General features: G+C 33.8%; 2 protein-coding genes across 7 annotated transcripts in view; one reads left to right on the forward strand and one right to left on the reverse strand.

Moving 5' to 3' along the window:
* Positions 1–236: 236 nt before the first annotated feature.
* LOC106116853 (inhibitor of growth protein 1) lies at positions 237–4,071 on the reverse strand. The gene is made up of 5 exons (XM_013310899.1): positions 3,829–4,071; positions 3,213–3,419; positions 2,916–3,095; positions 2,434–2,553; positions 237–2,307 (listed from the first exon to the last, which is right to left on the reverse strand). The coding sequence occupies exons 1-5, from the start codon at positions 3,962–3,964 to the stop codon at positions 1,985–1,987; spliced, it is 966 nt and encodes a 321-aa protein (XP_013166353.1). The 5' UTR covers positions 3,965–4,071; the 3' UTR covers positions 237–1,984.
* A 724-nt stretch (positions 4,072–4,795) lies between these two features.
* The window catches only part of Jupiter (microtubule-associated protein Jupiter), an 83,545-nt gene continuing 63,988 nt past the window's right edge, over positions 4,796–24,352 (forward strand). For 2 of the 6 annotated variants that reach the window (XM_013310862.1, XM_013310870.1), the window contains exons 1-2: positions 4,797–5,004; positions 11,788–11,877. In XM_013310862.1, the coding sequence (XP_013166316.1) occupies positions 4,946–5,004; positions 11,788–11,877 (149 nt within the window). In that variant the 5' untranslated portion in view covers positions 4,797–4,945. Of the gene's footprint in view, positions 5,005–11,787; positions 11,878–24,352 lie in introns of all 6 variants that reach the window. The other 4 variants (XM_013310863.1, XM_013310867.1, XM_013310865.1 and 1 more) reach the window with 4 other exon arrangements.

Below are 24,352 nucleotides of genomic sequence, written 5' to 3' on the forward strand. Positions count from 1 at the left end.
ATTTTAAGATAAACATTGGCATGTGTTATTTGTACGTCGACCAAGATAAAGGTTTGTACAATTCAATACTCAATGTTTACAAAACATTATTAGTAAGATACAGACTGAAAGGCAAAATACATTACTACAAGTTAAGTGGGAAATTGGTTTTTTTATGAAAATAAACACACAAATTTTATTTTAAACCTTATATTCAAAATAACTAAAATCTTTAGGTATTGACTATACCATAGAAAAATCACTTTTTACAAGATAATTACAATAAATGCGTAAATTACAACGCTGTACTTTAGTTTCTATTATAATGTCTATAGTTTTTCTCTCGTTATACGACACATACATGTATATTTACAGTTTTCCTCTTGTAAAGGATTTTAAATAATAAAATAAATACTAAATACTTTTCATTCATCGCTCCATAAAAACAGGAATAAGGAAAATACTATAATTTTTTCCCTACTATAGTTACATTGGAGAATGTTGTGAATTAATATTTAATAGTCATTTTTAGTATTATGAAATAATAAGTATTAATTAGCTATTTATTGCGAACCAAAATCTTAAAACCTTTTTTTTAAATTAAATATAGTCGTTTGTAAACAATTTTTAAGATTCAATTAATCAACATTCGAGAGTTTGAAGCATTTTAACCGACTTCAAAAAAGGAGGTTCCATATTTTTTCTATCAACTTGCAAGTAATATCGTACAACAATGTCGATCATTTATTTAGTGCGCGCTGTTATTAAATAACTGGCATTACAGTAGTAAAAACATTATAAATAAGCTTTCTCACTAGTTCTCCGAAAAAGTAATTTGTGTATGAACAAATTAAATAGAGCAATTTTTTATGTTGTAATGATTATTGTCAATCAACACTAACTTTCGCGCTTCCTTTGTAACCTCAAAAAGAAATAATATAAATGTCACTACTACACACTATTTGAGGTTATTTTTTTTTGGCGCGCATTTATACCGCCAGTTCCATATAGCTATTGCGAGTATTTTCATCTCTGAATGATTTACGTAAAACAAGTTTTTTGCAAGACTTTTTGTGATATCGTTCCGCGTAGTCAAATTATAGCTGTTACTACATTCTAAGAGAAACGATTCGTCATTGTGTAAGACTTATTTTTATTAAGTAGGTAAAGAAATTAACTTGCGAGTATCATTTAAATTAAAAATGTTAACTAAAGAGTACCCCGAAATCCATAAATTAAAGAATATATTGTATGCCAGCTTTATTAATAGTTAAACTTGGTTATTCATTGTTGTTTTAGCTTATATCCAAAGACGTATAAGTTAACAAGGCATATTAAAACAGATTACCATATTTTTTGAAGTCGGTTATTTTCTTTGCAGTATAGCCATTCCATATTGCCATATTATATACAATAACAGGCCCAGTACAGTCAAATCAGAAAGAAAACCGAATTATCATAGCTGCCATCTCACATTATTGACATTTTTTTTTATTTATTGAGTTTATCTTAGTTTCTTTAGCTGAATAACCGAGATAATATTCATGATAAATGTTTTTGTATCATACATTTTTTAACTGTATTCTCTGTTACATTATTTAATACTTACAAAATTAAACTGAACTTTAAATTTAATTTAGGACTACAGAGATTACTGCTTAGGGCCGTTTATGTTTAAAAGTTTGTGGCAAATAGACTTGTATATTTGTGCAATTAATTAAAAAACCTTTCATACTTTTATCGAAACAAAGTTGAACTGTTTACATCTATAAGGCGGAACATTTCAACTGAACTCAAAATGAGGTAATTTTTAATTATTATATATTTTGCAACATTTAGATAATTATAGATATAACTAAATATTACTTAAAACAAAGTCACAACATAGACTGTATCAGTTAGAACCATGGGTTAATATAAAAAATAAATTATAATGCATCCATTTAAAGTATAACCGTATCATTTATTAAGATCACTTTGTCACAAGTTGACATCACATCAATCACTATGCTTTTTCTTCCTTTTCTCTGTTGTACCGTTCGAGTTCCTTAAGAAATTGTCCCTTCGGTTTCATTACATTGGGTCTGTCACCGCGACATTTGGGGCAAAACCACTTACCCTTAGGTTTGGTAGTGAGGGAGACGCATGAGAAATGGAACCACTCGATGGGGCAGAGATCATTGTCACATAATATCATTTCACCGAATGATATTTGATCGCACAGACAATATCTGGGCTCGTCAGGATCAATTGGATCATTCTCTTCGGGCGGTGTTTCTGAACGTTGTGCTGCCTGTCTCGCTTTGCGTTTTTTCTTCTTGCCAATACCTAGAAACATGTGACGAGTTAAAATGTTGAACCACATTTAACATTCATAATTAAAGATTTAACATAACAAAACATATATTTGGGGATGTTGTGGAAAATCTTTTGAAGGTTAAAACATATGTGTACCTTTCTTATGGGTAGTGTTATGTGCATGTCGCTCACTATCCCGCTCGCTGGAGTCCGCGCCATCAGTCGCCGCGTTGGTTGTAGTGCGCGACCGCCGCGCTCTCTTTGACCACCTTTCACCTACAATATTCCAAGAGTTAGATTTATACAATATAGGAAGATGCGTGAAGTTAACAAATATTCAATTTTAACCTTAAGTTTATTGCGATAAGGGTGGAAATTAGTTGGTGAGTATCATAAATGTTTTATTACTAGACTTTTTGATAAGTTTTGTCCCCTAACAGAACTAGAGTTCTTTTGTTATAACAAAATTGACTTTATTCTTGATACATAAGTATCATATTATACATTTTAAAATGTTAAACTGTATTGTATAATTAGTTTTAGTAGTAATAAGAGATTTTTTTAAATCATGAATTACTATTTAAATAAAATAAATATCAAAGTATTTTTGAGTAAGTTTAGTTTAAATAATAAGTTACCTCCACTTTTATCCCGTTCCTTTTCTTTTTCTTTGTCATTATTTCTTTCAGGTGGAGGTGGCGGCGGTGCATGCTGCTGCGGCGGCGTGCTGCGCTCTTTTTCTCCGGGCCGAAGAGATTCCAATGTTGGTGATGGCTCCTCCTTAACTGTACCATTTGTGTTCACATCAAGGCAAGAGACTAGAAAAAAATGATATAATAGTTAATATGACAACTTTGAAAAATTAAGTGCATTGTTAAATGATTTTAAATCACTATGGCTATGAGTTATTTGTTATTATTTGTATCTAAACTTACTTAGATTTTTATGATCAGCATCAAGAGACCTTTGTTTATTATCTATAAGATCTTGTAGAATCTGTACTACTTGTAATTTTTCATCTCCTATCTCTTGAGCCGCAACCAGCACAGCCTGTAGCCGCAGAGCAGCGCGAGTGCGACGCCTCTCTTCTGTGTTGGCTCCTATGCACACTGCTAAATGTGTTTCAGCATCACGAAGACATTCTGAAGATATAATAATTACATATTATTCTGATGATGTGATACAACAATGTTCATTACATTACTTTTTAACTGGTTTCTGTTAAAATACTAAGCATTTTTGTCAGAAAAACCCAATTTTAAGATAGCATACATCTTTCAGAAATTATGACTTAAGTTCCAAGCTATAATGAATAAAAGTTTATGATATCTAAACAACGAATCGGCAATGAGTTGTACGCTGAGTTATTTTTGAATCTATTATCCCCAAAGTAGCGTCTATACTGCATATGTGTGTACAAGGCATAGAAACACGAAACGTCAACACAACAAAAATAATGTTTAAACTTGAGTTATTTACAATGACATTGATTGTACAATTAAAAGCCTTTGTGTAATTATTTTAGACAGCAAACAAAAGTGTAAAAATCACCTCTATAAGTTACGTCGAGCTCTCGCATACGCGATAAATGTCGCTGCAAATCATTTGGGAGATTTTCGACACAATCTAAGTAATTTTCAACGTAAGTAGCCGAAAGGGCAGCTTCTGTAGATGCCGAATTCAACATGGTTAAAAATTCAATTCAATTTTCATTATTATAACTCTGAGATACCAAAATAATTAAACACTTTCAAAGCTAATAACAAGTTCTTGCACTCAACAGCCGTCACAAGCTTGATTTGATACCTTGATAGTTCGGAAATCAAGAATATGATTTTAAAACAAAATAAACCATAGACAAGTACAAAACAATTTGCTTCGGCTAGTTTACAAGTGAAAAATCTTTACATTCTTAGCTCACTTTATTTATATTCATCAAAAATTACCAACTTGAATTATACTAAGTACCATTAGACATAAATATTGTTAATAACGTTTACACTTTCTCTGAGTTGAGATTTTCCGAACTGTCATTATTTTTTTGAAAGACAAAAAAAGTAGTCGAAGTTGTTTGTCTACTGGATAACAGATGTCGTTATTTTACAGTCCGTCATATGAATGAAAAAAAAAATAGATTAATTTAATTTAAAATGTTTTGCATTCAAAATTACTTTATTTATTATGTCCTTAATACGTATGTCCACTAATATAAGATAATGGAAAACCACTTTCGTTTCTTCTACATCTAATCTATAAATCTACGCAGGCATGCATTTTTTTACAATCAACGCTTGTGGGAAACCGGAAGTCGACTTGGATTAGCATCTACATTTTTAAATTTAGAAGTCTATTAAACTATTAACGCTAGATTACAATAAACCAGCACGTAAAAATATAACACTACTTCAGATGATTAAGTACTTGCAGAATAAACTACTTCTGCCTACACCAAAACTACCCACGTACAATTATTTGTCATAAATAATGTACAGTTCCTCCATAGTACTCGTAGACACTGGCAAGTTACATTGTCTTTTTTCCTTCTTCTTTTATTCGAAAACGTCAAAATTTTGACGGCCAGTCAGTGATTTAAGTTTATACGGGACGATATCATATTTAGTAATTATTCTAAATTATTCGTGATAAGTCTCAAGTGATTGGTTTTCTAATGTCGTCTACGGTGATATTTGTTGGTCTACCGGAGGGATCGAAGAGTTCGGTAACAAAGTACGTAGAATTTGCTCTTAATACATGTATTTATTATGATAGGTGTTTTACAGCTAACATAGGGCCACTCAAGATGGAGTAATGTTGGTTTAGGATAAGGGCTTATCCCTTGATCGTAGCAACTGTTCGAGTTATGTTAAATGATTGAGATTATCAGTGATTTAGACGTCACAGGTGATAAAATAAAGTGAAGTAATAGTGAAGTCCTAAATATACATTTAAGACAATGTTTTTTTAATGTTTGTAAAATGTTCACGAACATTCTTTTCGCTGCAATCGGCTATCTATACCAATATGAGTACATAGTGTAGGCTGTGTCCCGTTTCTATATTGCTAGCTTTTGCCCGCGACTCCGTTGGCGGAATTAAAAAAAGGAAACGGGATGAAAAGTAACCTTTGTCCGTTACCTGGTTTAAAGATACCCTACCAATTTTCAGCCAAATCGTCAAACTTTTAAATTGTGTATCTCATAAACACTGTATCTCATATATTTAGATTTACCTATAATTTTAAATATAATTCAAAACATTTTATAAAAATGAAATAAAATTCCCTACTTCCCTTCTTCTCATTTCACGTCTGATATTAAAGGGATTTACCCTTTAATATCAGATATTGACAATTTTATCGTAAGTTAAATGCTCAGCTACTAAATTCATGACATGTTATGAATTAGTATAGATGCAAGTTATGCGCGCTTAGATCTAATTGAAGGCGTGGGCTGAACAAGACTTATTTTAGTTCGAATCTGTAGGCGGCGCTTGCTGTATTTCCAATTAAGGTAAACAAGTACGCAGTTTGAGTTGAAAGATTAATTAAACAAACATCCACTACTATATTTCTTCTTTAACTCGTGAGTGTTCAACTTTTTTCCCATTATCGAATAGTCACGCCGGGACTTTCGTGGATCTCGGGCGTTCTATCAGGACCTTTCTAGATATAATATAAGTTTGATTTGCTAAACAAATTCATCAATATCTATTACCTTATCCGTTTTCGCCATTTGTTAATTTGTACAATTTGCAAATCGTGACAAAGGCACCGGATTTTAGTCGATGATTCGAATCAACATTTTCTGTCTGCAATTCAAATGACAACGTTACGGTGCAACAATAGAATTATACCTTTGCCTTTTGCGCGCTTTTCAAAATGGCGGTAATTGTTTGGCGCTTAAATTTCGATTTAATTGTTGTAGTATTTGTAAGGTTATATTTTAAAGATTTTTGATTGAGAATAGAATCAATTATTATTATTGTAGGAATTATTTAATCAATTATATTTGTCACTTCATCAAAATTCATACCGAAACCGTGCTACAGCGGTCATTCATTTTTTTGTTGAGGTTATAACTGCACATTTTTAAGAGTGCCAGTAAATGTGATTTCAATTGTTTCTGAAGCAGATATCAAGTGTGGGGTGTTCATTAATTATATGAAATTAAATACAAATTGCGGAAGTTTGTTCTACACCTTAGGCATTGTGTAATGGGATTGTCACAGGCGGGAGGTAACAGGATAGTTTCTGTGCCCGGGTTCCGGGAAGCCTTGCAGCTACCACGGTCGTCTCTGGTTTATGGTACAATGCAATTTGCGGTGTCCCACATTCTAATATACTGCATAATAAAATGCTTCATTAGAAAGCATCGCTTTATAGCACTTAGTATTTATGGCCGGTGAGATTGTCTGATTTATATTGCGGTTGACAAGTTATTCGATTTTATTGTTTTTATCTTGTTGGTCACGGAATATCGCTATTTCACCCTTCATTGCAGTATCTGATATAATTGTAGTACTTCTAACACCTTTCCTTTAAGCTCTTCTAATTTATTGAATTAAAACGTCGATATTAAAAGGTAGAGACAAATCCCAAAGTTGAAATGTGATATCTGCAATTTGTGAATCTGCAAATGTATAGGCCGCCAACTTATTTTAAACATTTGCGAAGTAAATGAATTGTTCCACCATACTCTCGAAACGTTCGTATTGACAATGAAATTTAAATTTAAGAACTTTAGGCATTGTCGTAAGCTCTATTTTGGCATAGCATGGCCGTGACGATGTCTGAGCCCACCTACTGCTGGGTTTAATGATGGAAGCTTCTCGCCTCCGTCTCGTCACGCACGGCGTCTCGCCGCTCCCGTGGCGCTCCCTTGCGGAAGCCGATATTACACGCTCCGTTTAGTCGCCTCCGCACGTCTGCCCGCCTGGTACTTTGCCTGCACAAATAAATGGCGTAAAACATATTTCCGCATGTGTATTAAAGAAAAATAATTTTAAAATATAAAAAGAATCACGTAAACAAATGAGGTAGGCAGAAATTAAAGATTTTCATTTGCACCTCTTACATTTTTTATGTTTTTAATTCAAATTTAGTTTCCATGCTTGGATGGATAGACCTTTTTGAGCATAGATAGATAAGTACTTGTAGTTATATTTCTAGTTAGTATGAGGGATGTGCTTATCCAAGTTAAAATTTTCTGAAGTAGAAAAGGTTGTTATATTACAATTTCATCGATGTCATTAAGTCTTCGACGGGTTATTTACGTAATAAGCCCTAAGGACGTAGTTCCTTTATAAAAGAAATAAATTCACACTGTATTTCGATTTCGCTGAAAAGAGCAAACGATTATTAGAGTTCAATTAATAAGGGTATGTAGTTGAGATAAAAATATCTATGAAGTGACAATAATTCAACCAGACGACTGAGATCTATCGAAGATGTCCTCATTATGAACAAAAACGTCTCCGATCCTTATTCGTCGATAACTGCGTCGTGTCTGGCCGCGTCAAAATTGCTACTTGTGATTTATGAGAATGCGGTTACTGAACATAGTTCTCAGACCGCTGGAGCTAGGAATGTATAATAACCGAGATAAGAACGCCCTTACAACGTTATAACATTAACACTGAATACTTACCCTATTAACTGTTTCTCATGTTGAAACACAACGAAAAAGATGGCAACATGCAATGTAATTTATTTTCAGCGAATATGAAAAAATAAACATTAAATCTTTATCCTAAAAAAATGGCCTCATAAAGAGGTTCTATTTCGTTCGTATTCGTTTTGAAATTACTCCTTGCGGTCTGTGATAACTCTTTATCCTCGATTGATAAAGCAGTAATGAATGTAATATTAAAAATTATGTAGAACAATAAAGCTCTACTTTCCCTTCGCTGTGAGTTGTTTGCTTAAAATATAAGTAAATAATAACAGGTCTTCATTTTCTTCACTTCCATTTATCTTACAAATGCCAAAAGAATGTTGCACGTAAAAGGATAAACAAAAAAGTCCGACCCAAAGTGCTTTAATATCTATGCCATTGGAGTGGCAGGAAAGTATGGCGGTAATAACACTTTCTCGAAATGTATCGTTTTTAAAGTAAACTTTAGGGTTGACACTTTCAGGCTGCAAGGTAACGATTTACACATTGTTAGATATTAGATTAACCTTGTGGTTAACACTAGATAATCTGTATATCAGAAAAATGTAGCAATCTGTGATACATCGGTATAACCATAAATATTTTAAAGAAAAATTCCCAGATAACTTATGAAATTGAAAGGTTGAGTGGTAACTGGGGTTCTATTGTAAAAAAAATTGTAGTGAAATAAAATAATAAGAATGTAAATGTCGAAGTATTTTTAATCTTTTATTGCGGCGCATTTGTCTATCAGATATTTTCTTATATATACTTTTCATATTTGCTAACCCTAACATAATGTAAAGTTTTCGCTGAGACGGCCCTACTATCTACAGGAGCGATAGTATAAAATACAGATGATTTTAACAGACTAAGCATAACTTGTTAGTCACCAATGATACCTTAACCTTAAGTCGCTTACATATTATGAAATACAAACTCTACAAGTACAACAAACGGTGAATAAAACGCTCGCCGACCTAAGAAAACATACATCAGACAGATCGAGCAGAGAATTAATTTACAAAGGCATTGACATACGACATTTATGCGTCTATTGTACAAAATCTTGTCTTACGTATGATTCTACATTTTTAGGGTTCCTTATAGGATAATTTTGTTGTCCGTCCGTCCGTCTGTCAAGAAACCTTTTTCTCAAAAACGCGTGAAGGTATCAAGCTGGAATTTGTTTTTTCTAATGTGCGTAAAATTATTCATATTCCTTCAGGATAATAGTGATTACGTTTGTCTCTCAGATGCGTGTCGGTTTGATTGTTTGCTGCACACCCTTTATTAACCACGATCTGTTAATTAAAACTTTTCGATACAATACCTATAAAAGATAGTGTCAATTATTGGTTAAGCCGGTACACAGATGGGCCCTCTGTTGTGACTCGTGAACAAATTGCCGGTTCGGGTATAAATTGGGGGAAGCTTTTATGGTTTTCGAATTGTTTTTTGATGGGTTAAATTAATGTTAGGAATCCTCGGTTCCAATAATTCGAATGTACGTGAGGAATTTTTAGATACTGTTTGTTTACAATTTGAGTTTTTTGTTTTATTAACAGTCTGTTACAGAAAAGAAATAACAAATGAACATAAATTTAAATTACGAATAGTGTAAAACCGCTCTTCCTTATGGAGAAGTTAATTTTGGCCTGTCTGTGAATTTTCTTATATATTTTAGATTGGGTTTTTTATTATTAATTGTTAAGGAATAGTATTACGAAATCATTACATTTAATTTATATAAAGATTATAAATTCAGGTTATTCTCGTAATCTATGCTATAGGGAAACGAATTCGATTTGTAAGCGGTTAATCGGTTTATTCACTCTCCGTTTGCATTACCACATCTATACCATTTCTAATCTGCGGTTTGAAGAGTCGGACATGTTAACAATTACACGCCTGTCTCGTTTGCTCCTGATATCGATTATGATGACGTACGATGTACAGACACCTCCATATGTATATTTCTAGATAAACGGTAAAGAATTTTGTGCAGTCAGCTAACTAAATATGTATACACTTATAAAAATTTAGAGGTCTTCGGTGTCAAAAATATGATGCACCAATTCGTCAATAACATGTTACTATGGTCGGAAGAATACGAATGGAGGCGTGTACCTATACATATTTTTGAAAGAGAACGCATAATGATTTTTATAGCTTTGTTAATGTTGACATATTTATGGCGCTGACTGTACAGTAAGTGCGTAAATGTGAAATTGTAATAGAAATTATTCAAGTTTGAACTCTTATTTATCAAGATGAACTTTGAAACAATTGGTTTTGGTATTAAAATATATACTCAAAGCCAAATACAATGAGCAAATTTTAAGGAAAGTAAAACGCGTGATTTCTGCAAAAGATGGATTGTCGGTATATTTAAAGGCATAGAATAAAAAGGGAAAGTCACATTATACTTGACATAGAATACTTCAAGAATTGTAGAAGCAATTTAACAGCAATAATCTATTAAAGTCAGTATTGACCTCGATAAAGTTAACTTGTATAGCGGATAATTTTCAGCTATGATTAAACTTCAGGGGACGAGATTAATAGAATGCTTTAACAATATAAAGCAATCACATTAGTGGAATACAATTACTCGGATCATTATTCAATTGAAGGAAACCTTAGTCTGTGGCCTAGGGACCTATAAAAGGCCCCGTGGGCGTTTGAAGAATCACATCCCTCATAACACGGTGAAAGCATCTTTCTATTAAGGTTACCTTATAGAAATCAAGTTTGCAAATATGCATTCATTTACTTCCACACAAATTTACCTGTAAAGGTAACTACGATATTTTGGTGTGAAGGCGTATTGTTCGTACCACTACGTGGTATGCTTTTTATACTTCTCTTTTGACTAATATGTGATATTCTTTTTGGAACGCTATATAACTGTTCTAATGCAGAAATGTATTTTAATTACCCGTTATTTCTTGAGACCGTGTTGTCCTGGTAGTGCGCAGCTGTGCTATGGTTAAAATAAGCAATTATCTGCATTGAAATCAATCAGCTGTAACAATTTGCTAATGATGTATCAGTGGCCGTCTGGTCGGACCCCGGGGCGTGCACCATTCAACAGTCCGTGCGCTGTACGCGCGCCTCATTAGCACGAGAGAAACTTACTCATTTTCCGCCCGTAGCTATGTTTGTTGTATAGATATACCGTCTAGACTTAAAGTACTTTTCCTTTATTAAGCTTGAGTGATTTGAAAAATGTTTTACTTTTTGTTTATATGATTTTAAATTAATTTACCTATGTTTCGATTTGTGTTAGTTAAGTATTATCGTGGGGCCTTGATATATTAATTTATCCTATACTAAGAGGTACTTCATAAATTAATGTTTATAATTATAATTTTCAATGGTAAACAGAGATCGATATAAATATTCTATGAAGTGTTTGATGCGTAGATGAAAATTATTAGAATGAGAGCTTTACGACGTTCTTTTTGTACTTATTTTACTGTTCCGGGTAGGCATTGTGTTTTGTATATAATATCAAGATGTTAGATATAAATTGCCCTTGATTATTGCGAGAGGTTATCATATAGTGATAATTATCCGATCTCTTTATGATTGCCGCGTATCTACGAACGTCTTGTATCGCTTTAAACCGTCTCGTGAAAGTGCTCATTAACTTACTATCTTGTTGTTGTAATTACTAAAGATGTTTAAGTAATACGCTCCTTATTTATAACACTTGTTTGAAAGAGATCAAAGTAAATAGGCATTTGAACGGTAAAATGAATGTAAAATTACATTTTATATCTATCTTCTACGATTCCCTGTATTCTTATACCCTACTCCAATATCCTGAGAACCTTTTTACCGTTTGTCCTCAGGGCGTTGTCAGTGAGTGAGTCAGCCGGGCTGCTGGAGGTTACGTTTGAGAACTCGGCGGTCAACACTTGCTTGGATGTTGTTGAACGCGGGTGAGAATATATTCAATTTTAGTTTATTCCTCATAGTTTTACACATGTTTAGTTTCATACATCTATTAGGAGAATGATTAATAGAGACAAGAACGATTTTAAAGTGTGCAGTATAACAAAATCTAAATAGACAGTTTACGACTATTACGTATAATGTTAAGAAGACGAGTAATAGGAAATTTCAGTCCTTTTCGTGTAGTCCAAATTACGTTTCAAGGACGAAGTATACCGAGCAGTAAAAAGGCAGTAACTTTATTAAACATGTGACATTGTCGTGCGGGCCTCGGCGCCGTCGCTGCTTGGCACTCGTCTTTGGCCAAACTTTATCGAATCCAACGAATAATGCTCGCGTGATTGATGGATCGAGCTGACTATGCAGGGCTTTTGTGAATACGCTCCAATTTTCAATGTAAGCTTATTTGATGTTGTCTTGTGTGACACACTATTTTTATACATCTAGGTTAACTTTTAGGTATAGAACTGGGCTAATGATTTTTTCGTTAAGCGAAACGTTATACCAGACCCAATTTTTTAAGTAAAATTTGTTTAGTGGTTACAACCGAGACTATGTATACTTTCTATCATTTTCGCATGGATTATCAATTAGATGAGATTTGTAAGCTCAGAAGAAGTCGTTGACTGAGTAATTTCTTCCTGCCTATAAGAGGAGGTTGGTAATTGTGAAGAGTAAAAGTCAATTATACGGGCCGCATCCGATGCTCTCACGAGGCGATGTCGTTCATATAATGGCAGAATGCCGGTGTGCACCGACTAATCGTTTGATGTATCGATTTGTTAATTAATTTATTATCAATGTTTGATTTCGTTAAAGGAGATAGCAGGGAAATTTTTATAGTTAAAAAGCGTCATATTAAAACCATCTTTAGAACCTGCAGTTTAATTTTTACATTACAAAAATAACAATCTAATAAATCGTTGATTTACTATGGGATACCTAAGCCACACTGGTGTAAAATCAAAGTTTTTGCCTGATAGTTGACATATTATGAATGTTTCTAAGATGTCGCCGTTAGGTCGAAAGCGACGCTTCATCAGTGTAGCAGACTGCTTGTGGGTATAATTAAGGCTCATAAGCGACCGATGACAGGTACTTATAACAGACAGAGATATATTGCGCTTTTCTAATTGCCAATATTGTTACACTTGAGTTGTGCAGGTTGGGCGTTCGATGCTTATCTTAATGTTACAGGCTCACATCTTGACGTCTCATCTGACTGTAACTTCGACTTTCTTTTTTCGTATCCTTGTGATTGATTTTGCTACATAATTCATACTATATTTGCAGTAATATTTGACTTCAAATGTTTGCGACGAAATGGATAAATAGCCGTTTTAAAGAAAATCCACACTACATTACGACACAATTTCTTAAAACGTCCCTTGAAATCAATATTTAAATTATCCATTTTCATTTGTTAATATAATTTTAGCTGTGCAATAACTGTATTTTGCTATCAGTTACCTATCGACGGCTGGCAAAAGGGGGCGAGTTATTTACAGGCCCGTCAAGTGGCTGATAAAAGAAGCGAGCATACATACACGCCAGGCCCGACGGGAACACGGCCCAATGCTCGATGCTCCATGCCCACTCACAACGGTACTGCGTGTACTATCTTGTCCGTAGCTACTCAAAGTAGACTGAAGCTAAATTAACTGCACTAAGAAAATAGGCGACTCTTTTTAGCGATTCTTATTCCCCAGTAATTATCTCTACTATCGTCTTAAGAGATTTCTACGGCGCCCTCTTTTGTTACTGTTTGGTGCTGGCAGTAAGAGGGTTAACAGGGTTATTTGAAACTGTGTAATTCGCAGACCTGTGGCCTGTGTTAATAAATATTTCTTTTTTCCGTAGGCGTTAGTCGGATTTTTTAATATTATAGCTCGGTCCATTTCATCTCAACGCATCAGCGGATCCTCCGGTATTCCAGATGTCCATGGGCATCGATGATCACCTCGATGTTTTCGCTGCTCCTTTGCCCCCCTTCTCTTATAAAAATGCTTTAATTGAATTAAATGCATTAGCAAATTGTAAGCTGTGATTTAATAGTCAGTAATTAATTCGATTGTAAGCGATCGGGGTAATATTATTTATGTATTGCGTGCTAACATTGATGTATAATTTCCATTGCATATATTTAAAGTTGGTAACATAATCTGGCTGACAAATCGTAAGGGACAACGGACATTGGAAAGCACTCCGTTGTAACCTATGTCTTCAATTTTATCTATTATGTTTAGTGTTGCCTTTGCGCACATTCGAAACTTTATGTTCCATACTTTGTTATTGCATATACATAAATGATTATCAGCTTTAAACGAATACTTATCTAATAAGCTTTATATCCTAGACTAACTCATTAAATTCATTGCTTATTGGAGTAATAACGGTATTAGAAAGGCATATAACGTAATGTGGTCGGTTATAATTTGATTAAGTTTTTCAATGATTGTAATTAAATGGAAATCATAGATCCATCTAGACAATGATCATTGATCATTTTCTAATCTTTCAATTCATCTAATTTGCTCGATGAACGGATAGGATAATGTCATTGTCTTATTCCTCTAGGAATATAAAGTTAAGGCTCTTTATTAGTATGTTTGATTGAAAGAAAAAAATTCCCAAAGGAATTTTCTTTACGAATGAAATAGATAAAAAACTAAATCCTAGCTTTTGAAGGAAAATCGCTCAAATTAATCTTGATTATCTTACTTCTTAGGGGTGACCTAAAGGGTGAACTTATAGTAGGGTCTCCGAGCCTCTCAGTGGGGGTGTATATTGAACTGATGATGATCTTACTTCTTATTTAATATTATAAATCTTATTTACTAATATTATAAATACCAATGTATGGATGGATGGATGTTTATTTGAAGGTATCTACAGAACGGCCTAACGGATTTCGATGAAATTTGGCATACAAATGGAACATAGTCTGGAAGTTTTTAATACCGCGCAGATGTAGTCGCGGGCGACAGATAGTAATTGATAAAAGTGGTAAAAATTTAGCTTATAACAGACGTAACGTATTGTTTGCTTATGTTTGTGTTACTTAGCTTCTGATAAGTGGGCCGCGTCAGCTTTTGTTCATTCCGCTGAAGCGGCGTCGCATTGTCACACATCTTCAGCTCCACCACTGACACAAATGACGCAGACAGACGTCACAATATTAGTGGTGTGAAGCTAACTGGTCGATAACAGTAGAAAATTATTTATAAGTCTTCGTGTTTAGAAAAATTATATGAAGTTTTCTTATTTTAATGAAATAAATAAAAATGTTAACTACTAGGTACAGTCATATTATTTAGATAAGGGTTCAATAAATGGAAAGTTGTAGAGTAGCGTAGAATAATGCAGATTTATGTAAACATAACGGTATATAGAGGTATATCGGTATGTCTCGTTTAAAAATATTATGCGAATGCAGCTTGGAAGCATGATTAGTGGCTTTAATACAGTACACAATATGCGGTTACAAATGTGTGTGTTAACTATCACGTATTTCTATATTTATGGTTACATCGCTAGAGAACAGAGGCGAAGGGAACGCCTCCACACTTTACCTTTGAAAAGGTTCTCCGCGTAACAAATGATTGCTTTCAAAATTGGAAACGAACGCGACTCGACACCGCCTCGACTTCACTATGAGAGGCGCCGGTCAGTTTTTTTTGTACGGCCGTCATTCGAAACTTTTACCCGGAAACACGACGGGATTTGATTACGAACAATAGCAGTGTACTGTTTCAATCAACTGCGCTCTATAATTCCCATGAAATGTCATTTTAAATGTCAATGTTGTTAGAGCAAAGCTTTCATCATGTATTAATTTATTGATATTTTATGTAAGATTTGACTTACTTCTCTTTTAATAAGATGTTTGGTTTTTTTATTTCATTAAATTAAACCAATATTTTTTGTAGACATGTAATGATATTCAATGGTGGCTAGGACCGATTAAGAAACAAATCTCATTTAGAAATAACTGTAACATACGATTAGATTTGCAATCAGTGGTCATGACAGTAAAATTACACAATTGTGACGTAATTTTTAAATTAGAAATGTTTCATCTCAGCTGGAAAGTGACAGATGTGTGTTTTAACTGCTCGCGAGGGTGTGTCTTATGTTGGTTTCTGTTATATATTTCATTAAATGCACTCGATTATTTATGTTTGACACATCTGATGGAGTTGGAGTTATTGGCGCGCTGTTCAGATGTTATCGGCAATCAGGTGCAGGTAAATCTGTCACAGAGTGAAGTAACGCAGCAAATGCTTGCGTTTCTCTTGAGTTTAAAGAAATAGTATGCTCTTAACAATAAGTGTTCACGTATACACTCTTTGCTATGTCACCCGAATGAATCCTTCTGCCACACTCTTGCTTCCGGTTCTTTTCTGCAAGTGGTAAAACAATATTATTATGTATGTATTTTTATATCAGTTAGCTTTACTTCATATTTTTATTTAATGTGCAAAATTAAATCCGTTCAATAAAATCGGGTTTGATTCCTTGTTCTCGTTTCATCTCAAACGCATTTGCGGAACAATGCGCCGGCGCATCGCGATCATTGACCTGTGCTCCGGACATAGCTCGTCATAGTTCCACGTGCCGACAACCCATAGATAATTGTTTGTATCTATTAGTGTATTTATATTCAAAAGGCATAAGTTATAACATCTTAAAATTAATTCATTTACTTAATAAAATTTGTAATGTTTCTAATAATTCTTTAAATGCCATAAACATTATAAAAGTATAGACTATAAAATCAAACATGTATTGAACTTTAGAAACGGCCATAAAAGTAACCTTTGTATAACACACAAAATGTTTGCTTATCTCATACCTTTTAAAGTTCATTATAACATCGGTGTGTGAATCTACTGTAACAGAAAATTCAAGTCTTATCCAAAACTACTCAAATGATCAACAAAGACCTTTATATTGCGTTAGAATATTCTTTGAATCAAAGTTTATAGTGGCTTGTGGTTTGATACGAAAGCGTGTCTTAGCAAGAGTGTACGCTGCCACTAATCTTTTAACTTTTTAAAATTGGAAAAAAAGTGTGCAAAATTGCGTGCCGATGTAAAGCTTGGATGTAACTGTATAGTTGTAAGCGTGGAGGGCGAAATAAAGGCACGTCGATAGAGTTAGATGAGTTACGCGGCCCGCGCCCGGTAGCGCATAATAATCTGGCCGATTCGCTCCGCTGAACGCCGACTGATTTGTGGTTGATTCCTAATACGAAACTACCTCTTCCTTATACATCCGATTTATTGTTTTCAAATTCAAACTTATTACTTTGATTTTGTATAAATAAAATGTAACTGGACATTGCCTTCTATAACGGTTTTTTTCTCACTTTTCTCCACTAAATGAATGCCCTTTTAATATTAATTGGAATTAACATATTACATTTTAATTGGTAGACTAGATGTTGCTTTGAAATCAATAACGGTAGCTTCTTACAAAATCTTTCTTATCTCTTTGGGCTTTGTATCAACAAACGAAGACGAAACAAAGGTAAATGCTCATTGTTTTAATGCTATTCCTACACCAAACTAATTTCAATACATTTGAAGCATCAAAGCCAAACAGAAGGATTGTGATTGCAAGATGAAAAGAAATTGATGTATACATTCAATGTAATCTATCTTTAAATATCTTTTAAAGCGGCACACACATCGCTACGAGTAGCCATGATCTATCGATTTAGATAACACTAAACAATTAATAATACTGTATTAAAAAACCAACAGATGCCGAAACTGTTGAATGTTATTTGTCTTCGTCTGTGAGTTGGATAGAATCGACAAATTGTTTCGACTCAAAACAATAGATCGTAAAGATATGTAAGTACAGTGGAGTTACCTGGCGGTAATCCACTTCTAAGGCGCTAAGGAAACGTAAATCGTTGAGATTGATATTGTCAAATTGCGTCGCATTTATCAGTCATATCATTGTATAATCGATCAGTTCAGCCTGTGTACGTAAGGCCTAAAGCGATAATCGCGTGAACGTTTTGACGCTTTGAAAAGTTTAGGGCTGGTAAATTGTAACAATAGCGTATTTTAAACCATACGATAAAGGAAACAGTGCAGGGTATATGCAATAACTCACAGACGGTTATTTATTTGAGTATAAGATAGATATCATCCTAACTGTTTATTTGTTAGAAGAGGCAGAGTTTTTGTTGTGAATTGCAAGGCATTTTTTCTGTAACTAGAATACTACAAACGAATGTGACTGTACTTCTACGACTCTCTTAACAAAATCTATCTTTATCCGATCATTGAAAGTGCCCCGCCTCGTGTGCGATTCAAAATAACGGCTATCTTCGGACGTGTATTAAAACCTCGGATTATGGTAATAAGTTGACTTGTTTGCGGTACAGATATAAGCCAGGAATTAACTCTACCAAGATAAACGTAAGTCAGATCGATCGTGTATTAACCACGTTATATATAATAGGATAAGCAATAAAAAAAAAACAGGTTTACTTGTGAACAAAAGGAAACTGGTTGGATCAAGAAAGTTTGATTCGAGAATTTCGCACAAAGCTTGTAAGACACATCACCTACGTGACTAGAAACCCATAAAATTATATTAGGTACGAATTTTGTAAAGGATTACCTTTATTATTACCGTATTATTAAATACGGATTGTTACTTGCTCCGTATAAGCGTAGAAATTATATATTCTACAAGTTGTTCTTCGACCAAGTAACCTATGCTACATTATATGTATTTTTCTTTAAACCTGGGAAAAGCTCGAGTCCATGGATTGATAACACGTGATACTTTTGGTGTCACAAATATTTTACTTTTTAATGTTTTTTGTTCGTCATTTGATGTTTTACAGCGGAGTTATTAAATAAAAACAATTAGCTTACGGTATCCACAAGATTAAATTCGGTTCGTACTTGACTTTTATTTTTGAAGTCGGTACGGTTCGTGACGATCCCACGCGAATGCAAGTCAATGATTGTAATTTTTTAAGCATATCCAGGTCGAGTATTTAGTGCCGTACAGATGCGTTTGATTGATAGCAATCATGTACCATAAAACGTAAAGTGCAATGGATTTTCTCTATGCCCATTAATCATTTTTAATGCACACTGATATATTGTCTATTTCTTTTCAGGTAAGTGACTTTCGATTGGTGCCAAATTTTGTTTGGTGAGTTATGCTATTATGTAATGCTTTTAAATGTTTTTTTTTCTTTTCAACTATTATATTTTTTTAAATATAATTGATTGAAAGATGTTATGAGTTTACTTTGCATTATTTATACTTCCATTTGGGCATAAACTGCTCGTTAGGTATCATCAATACTACTTGTACATTTTTATTTCAAATCTTACTAACTATAAATGCAAATGTTTAGATGGATTGATGGATGTTTCTTTGAACAGATCTCGCTGAAATTTGGCATGATGTAGAACATAGTCTGGAAGAACACTTACGCTACTAAGTTTGTTTTTAATTCCGCGCGGAAGGAATAGCGGGCTACAGATAATCTTAAATAAGCCGTGAAAGATAATATTTTATTTATCTAGATCGACTGTTAAAGTGGCAGACTGTCACTGCAAAAGTAGTATAGCGAAATCTATTTCCAGCTGTGTTCCTGCAAGTCACGGTTTTAACGTCTTTCAGTCATTTCCCTGTTGTGTAAATGTTTCTCGGAAGCGGACCGTTTATGCGCTAGTGTTGCGCTGCTGCAAAATTTTGTTCTTTCACTAATTAAGTTATTTAACAGTTATTTTGTAATGCAAGTTAACTTGATAGCTTTTAGTTGAAAATTCGTGATGAATTCGCAATGTGATCGAAATTACATGATATATTCAAAAGTAGCTATAAAAAGTTGTAAGAAGTTTATTACTTCTTTGGTATTTACATAAAGCGTTACGATTCTCGTTGTCGCATGCATAATTATGTTAAATTGAGTTATTTTTGTTTTAGTAAAGCTGTTATAATAAATGCTATGCTATTCAATACAACGCAACTAATTCGAGTGGCGCGAGACACGGCTGAGCTATGGTTAATTTTAGGGCGTCATGGTTTCCTAGTCGCAGATCCAGTAGGAAGTGCGCCCGGCCTATTTCAGCGGCGTCCCTTTGTTGCTATTCCAGTTTATATTTACGTCGTCTTTCGTAACTTACAGCGCGAGATTTGTACGAGTTCGTTTCTTGTATATGTTGCAACAGTTAAGACGTCACTACACTAGCGTAATACAAAGAAAGTATCGTGCAATATTTCTTGCCATTTCTATAAGTAGAGCATGGACTAATCAAGCCAAGATGACCAAGATGAAAAGGTTTATGGGGTTTAATAAACAGGGTTTCAGCAGTGGACGAATTGAGGAGGAGGAATATGATGATGATAATGATAAAACAGGGTACACACTTACTTCACGGTATCCAGGATATAAATAGTATAAGAGATAATTAAAAACAAAAAAGAGGAGTTTTTTTGTCATAATTCATGAAGTACAGTCGAACCTGGATAAGCGAGACCTCTATAAGACAATGGCTCTGGTTAGAGACAAACTCTATAAACGATAAAAATATCGCGGTCCTTTGGACTCTCGTTTACCCAGTTTTGACTGTATACGTTTAATAGTCGCTAGTGTGGCTGCACCTTAACGTTATTAACGACCACCCCGGGGCGATTCTAACGAGCATCTCTGTTTAATATTACGCTGATATAATAGTTTATCCATGTCAGCGCATCATGTACGGTGCTGCAACGTTTCTTTTAATCGTGCACCCAATGTACACTGACTGACGTGAGCGCTTGCAGATCAGAAGGATGGCGCCTTGGGGAGCGATTAACTCGTTAAATAATTGTAGGAAATATAAACATGCGTTTTCATTGTTTCGTTATAATTAGTTTTCTTTTTTATGTTGGCAAGTAGTTTAGTCTTACTAGGAATTACTCGTCAAAAACTTAATTTTTTCGTTAAGTCGAAGATTCAGTAAGTCGTAGTTTCGTTCTTGACTTTCCAAAAACGTTATCGATTTGAAAATATTTCATTGCGTGCGCTTAAGAGTTAAGTATCTTTAAAAAATTTTGGTACAGTATCGTATTTTAATTGAATTTCCATGAATATAATATCGCTTATTTCCAAAGGATTCGCTGAGCAAGTAAAGTAATGTTTTCGATTAATTGGAATTTATTGTCTTCGCGTTTGCAACAACTATCATTAATCAGCTTTACATACAATATAGCAAGCAATGATTGGGCATTAACAACGTAGGGATTTCGCATCGGTACGCAGAAATAAACCAAATAATAAAGTTTTAGTATTGTTTTAGTATATTCAGTGATGTATTGAAATGAAAGATTATTTTTAGTATCAATGCACAAATGGACATGAAAATGATGAAAAGTTCTGGGGTATTTAGAAAATATCGAATGATAGTACTAGTCATCAATTTCTTATTCATTTAATCATGGATATAGATAAATAATAGATCTCAATGCAAGTCATAAATAGCGTAACGTCCGTAGAGAAAGTTATACTTGCAGTGAATTAAATCGACGTCATTCAAGAAACATTATTCAATTGATCAAGAAAATATATTGTACGCTATGGTCACGATGCATTTGGTACATCACTAAACTTTGTACGGGAGCGAATTATCGACCTATGACCGTTTCCCACATTTCGATACGTTCGCTCAGAGGCGTTAGAAAGCTTATCTGCTAAAAGTTTAGGTGCAATGTGATTTTTAACGATAACTGTGCTGTTTAATTGAATACGGATGGTGATTCAATGACAAGCGCTTTGGAATCTTTTAAATGTAATTTTTTGGGTATTCATGCAAGTGTTATTGTATTATTGACAATGTTGGGAAATTTACGATCTTACTAATATAAATGCGAATTTTTAGATTGATGGATGGATGTTTGAAGATATCTCAAGAAAGACTGGACGGTTCTCGAAGAAATTTGGCAAACATATATAACATAGTCTGGAAGAACTAGGCTACTATTTTTTTGTAACTCCGCGCGGACTTTCACGATTCACATCGACAAATCTAGTCTATTGTGCCATACCATATACAGAATAAGTTTCACTTTAAAAGCACTGATTCCAAAGAAGTTATGAAATTAATAGACATTATTGGCAAAATCTTTGGTTATCTAATGTGGCAATTTTGATAAGCAAGAGACTCAAGCCCAGCTTAATGGACACTGCTATATGATTTACGTCCGCTACCCGTTAGATAGAATGAGTTAATTCCGTTCATTATACCGACACGTAATAGAGGAAGAATAAAGTACAGAATCAATATGGACACGATTTTTACGATCGAAAGTATAATTATATTGATGAAGTATTCATAAAATAAGATTGAAATAAGCAATAGGCAAGCACTGCATAGCGGTAGACTTCGGAGAATTTCAGTTTAAACAAACAATATTTATGAAAAGAATAAATAATTTCTCGGTAAGTTTCTCTACAAGAATATAATCAACAAAACCAGAATCAGATACAAATCATTCTTCAATTAAAATTTACTTTTATTTGCTTTAAAGAAAGCCGATTGCGATCTGCTATTCGCAAAATGACAGCTTTCTACAGCTGGTTTGATTTCGTTCCACTCTTTACAGTCGATTTGAAGATTTTAGGTTATTAATTGAACGTATTGCATTACCCGTTACTTATTTAGTTGTTTGCGTGACGAATTTAAAGTTAGAAGTACTGACAGAAAGTTTTCCAAGAAATCAGTAAAAACTACACAAAAGTCTTTTTCAATCTAATTTTTTAATTTCATAGCTTGTTGAAATTTAAATGTTGTTATGTTTAAAGGCAATATTTTTGGTTAGTCATTATTTTGGCAATTGTTTCCGCACACTAATAAAAGCTTACAAAAATCTTACTACTTTTATAAATGTTAAAGTATAGATCATAGATAGACCATCCATCCGGTTGTTTGAAGATATCTCCAATACGGCAGAACAGATCTCGATGAAATTTGACAGCATAGTCTGGAAGAACACTTAGGCTACTTACTAATTTCTTTTTAATTCCGCGCGGATGAAACCGTGGGCTACAGCTAGTATTTTAATAAAATGAGCCTGCATGTATAACTTATTGCAAACTAGACACGGTATCTAGTAATAAGGTTTTCGATCTATATGGTGCGAAAATGTGACATTTATCTTTAACTTAACGATTTAACAGAGAAAAGCACTCACGTGTTACGACTACGAGGGACAATACGATGTGGTATAGACCAATTCTTATCAAGAAATAGCGTATTAAAATCAATGTTATATCTATACGTAACGTTTGAAAAGAAATTGAATACATATTTGTTACTAATCTGTACCTTTTTAAGCTGACTATACTGTAAGGTTAGGTTATTTTATATCTAAATTTTAACTAATGTATGTATGTAAAAATTTCGAAATTCTAATTCTTCGAGTTCTTGTTTTGGTTCCTCGGTGATGTAACTGTAGAGATTCTATTTTACTATTAAAAGCGACCTAATTTTATTTTAACATTTCCTCTTTGCAATATTTATTTAAAAGTTTCCTCGATATCTTTTCATCTTCAGTTCAAAACTTGATTTCTGACATATTTTCCACGGTCTGCTATATCTTACTTCTTACTAATATTATAAATGCGAATGTTTGGATGGATGGATAGATGTTCGTTTGAAGGGATCTCCAGAGCGGCTATATGAATCTCGTTGAAATTTGACATGGATGTAGTTCATAGCCTGGATGAACACATAGGTTGCTAATTTTTTTTTTCAATTCCCCGCGGACGGAGTAGTGGGCGACAGCTAGCATTTATATACATATAATTTAACTTTTTCTTTTTGGTGGTAGTTTAATACTATTATTTTACGAGACATTTTCATTTTATAGACTTTCTCTTTATCAGAAATATTTCTTTCAACCTGTTATAGATTTCCGATTGAATTCTTAGATATAGTTTTTCCTGTTTGATGTAACCACATGTAAAATGTAATCAGTGATCAGTTTGTGGCTGGCAGCTGGCTACTGGGTAATGTATAGGAATGCAGTTGTAAGACGACATCACACCGTGCGCCTGGTTGCAGATAGCTTGCAACTATACGAGCACATTATTTACATTGCTATTATTATATTACTAGTAACTGTAGCACGCGATTTTGTCAGCATGAGATTGATAAATAAGTTGGTAGTATGTGTTAAATAAGATTGTAATCTATCGCCGTTTTAAATTTTAATCAGAACAGTTCAACCGCTCGACGAACTTCTTTAATACTTGAGTTAAAAAAGTATATAGGCATTTACTAAGATAGCGTGTATCGTCTATCGATCACAACGACACATAACATCAGGTGGGATGGTGCCTGTATATAAAAAAATATGTGACGTATAATTTGATGAATATGTATAACCAATATTTGTCTTTAAAAGAAGATATTTTTAAGAGTTAGAACCTACAGG

This window comes from Papilio xuthus, unplaced genomic scaffold, assembly GCF_000836235.2.
Source record: "Papilio xuthus unplaced genomic scaffold, Pxut_1.1 DF827714.1, whole genome shotgun sequence".
NCBI lineage: Eukaryota > Metazoa > Arthropoda > Insecta > Lepidoptera > Papilionidae > Papilio > Papilio xuthus.

Coding starts and splice junctions, on each gene's coding strand:
- LOC106116853 (XM_013310899.1), bottom strand. CDS start 3,964: ATGTTGAATTCGGCATCTACAGAAGCTGCCCTTTCGGCTACTTACGTT. Junction 2,554..2,915: donor GGAACGGGATAAAAGTGGAG/GTAACTTATTAT, acceptor GGAATATTGTAG/GTGAAAGGTGGTCAAAGAGA. Junction 2,308..2,433: donor TAACACTACCCATAAGAAAG/GTACACATATGT, acceptor ACATGTTTCTAG/GTATTGGCAAGAAGAAAAAA.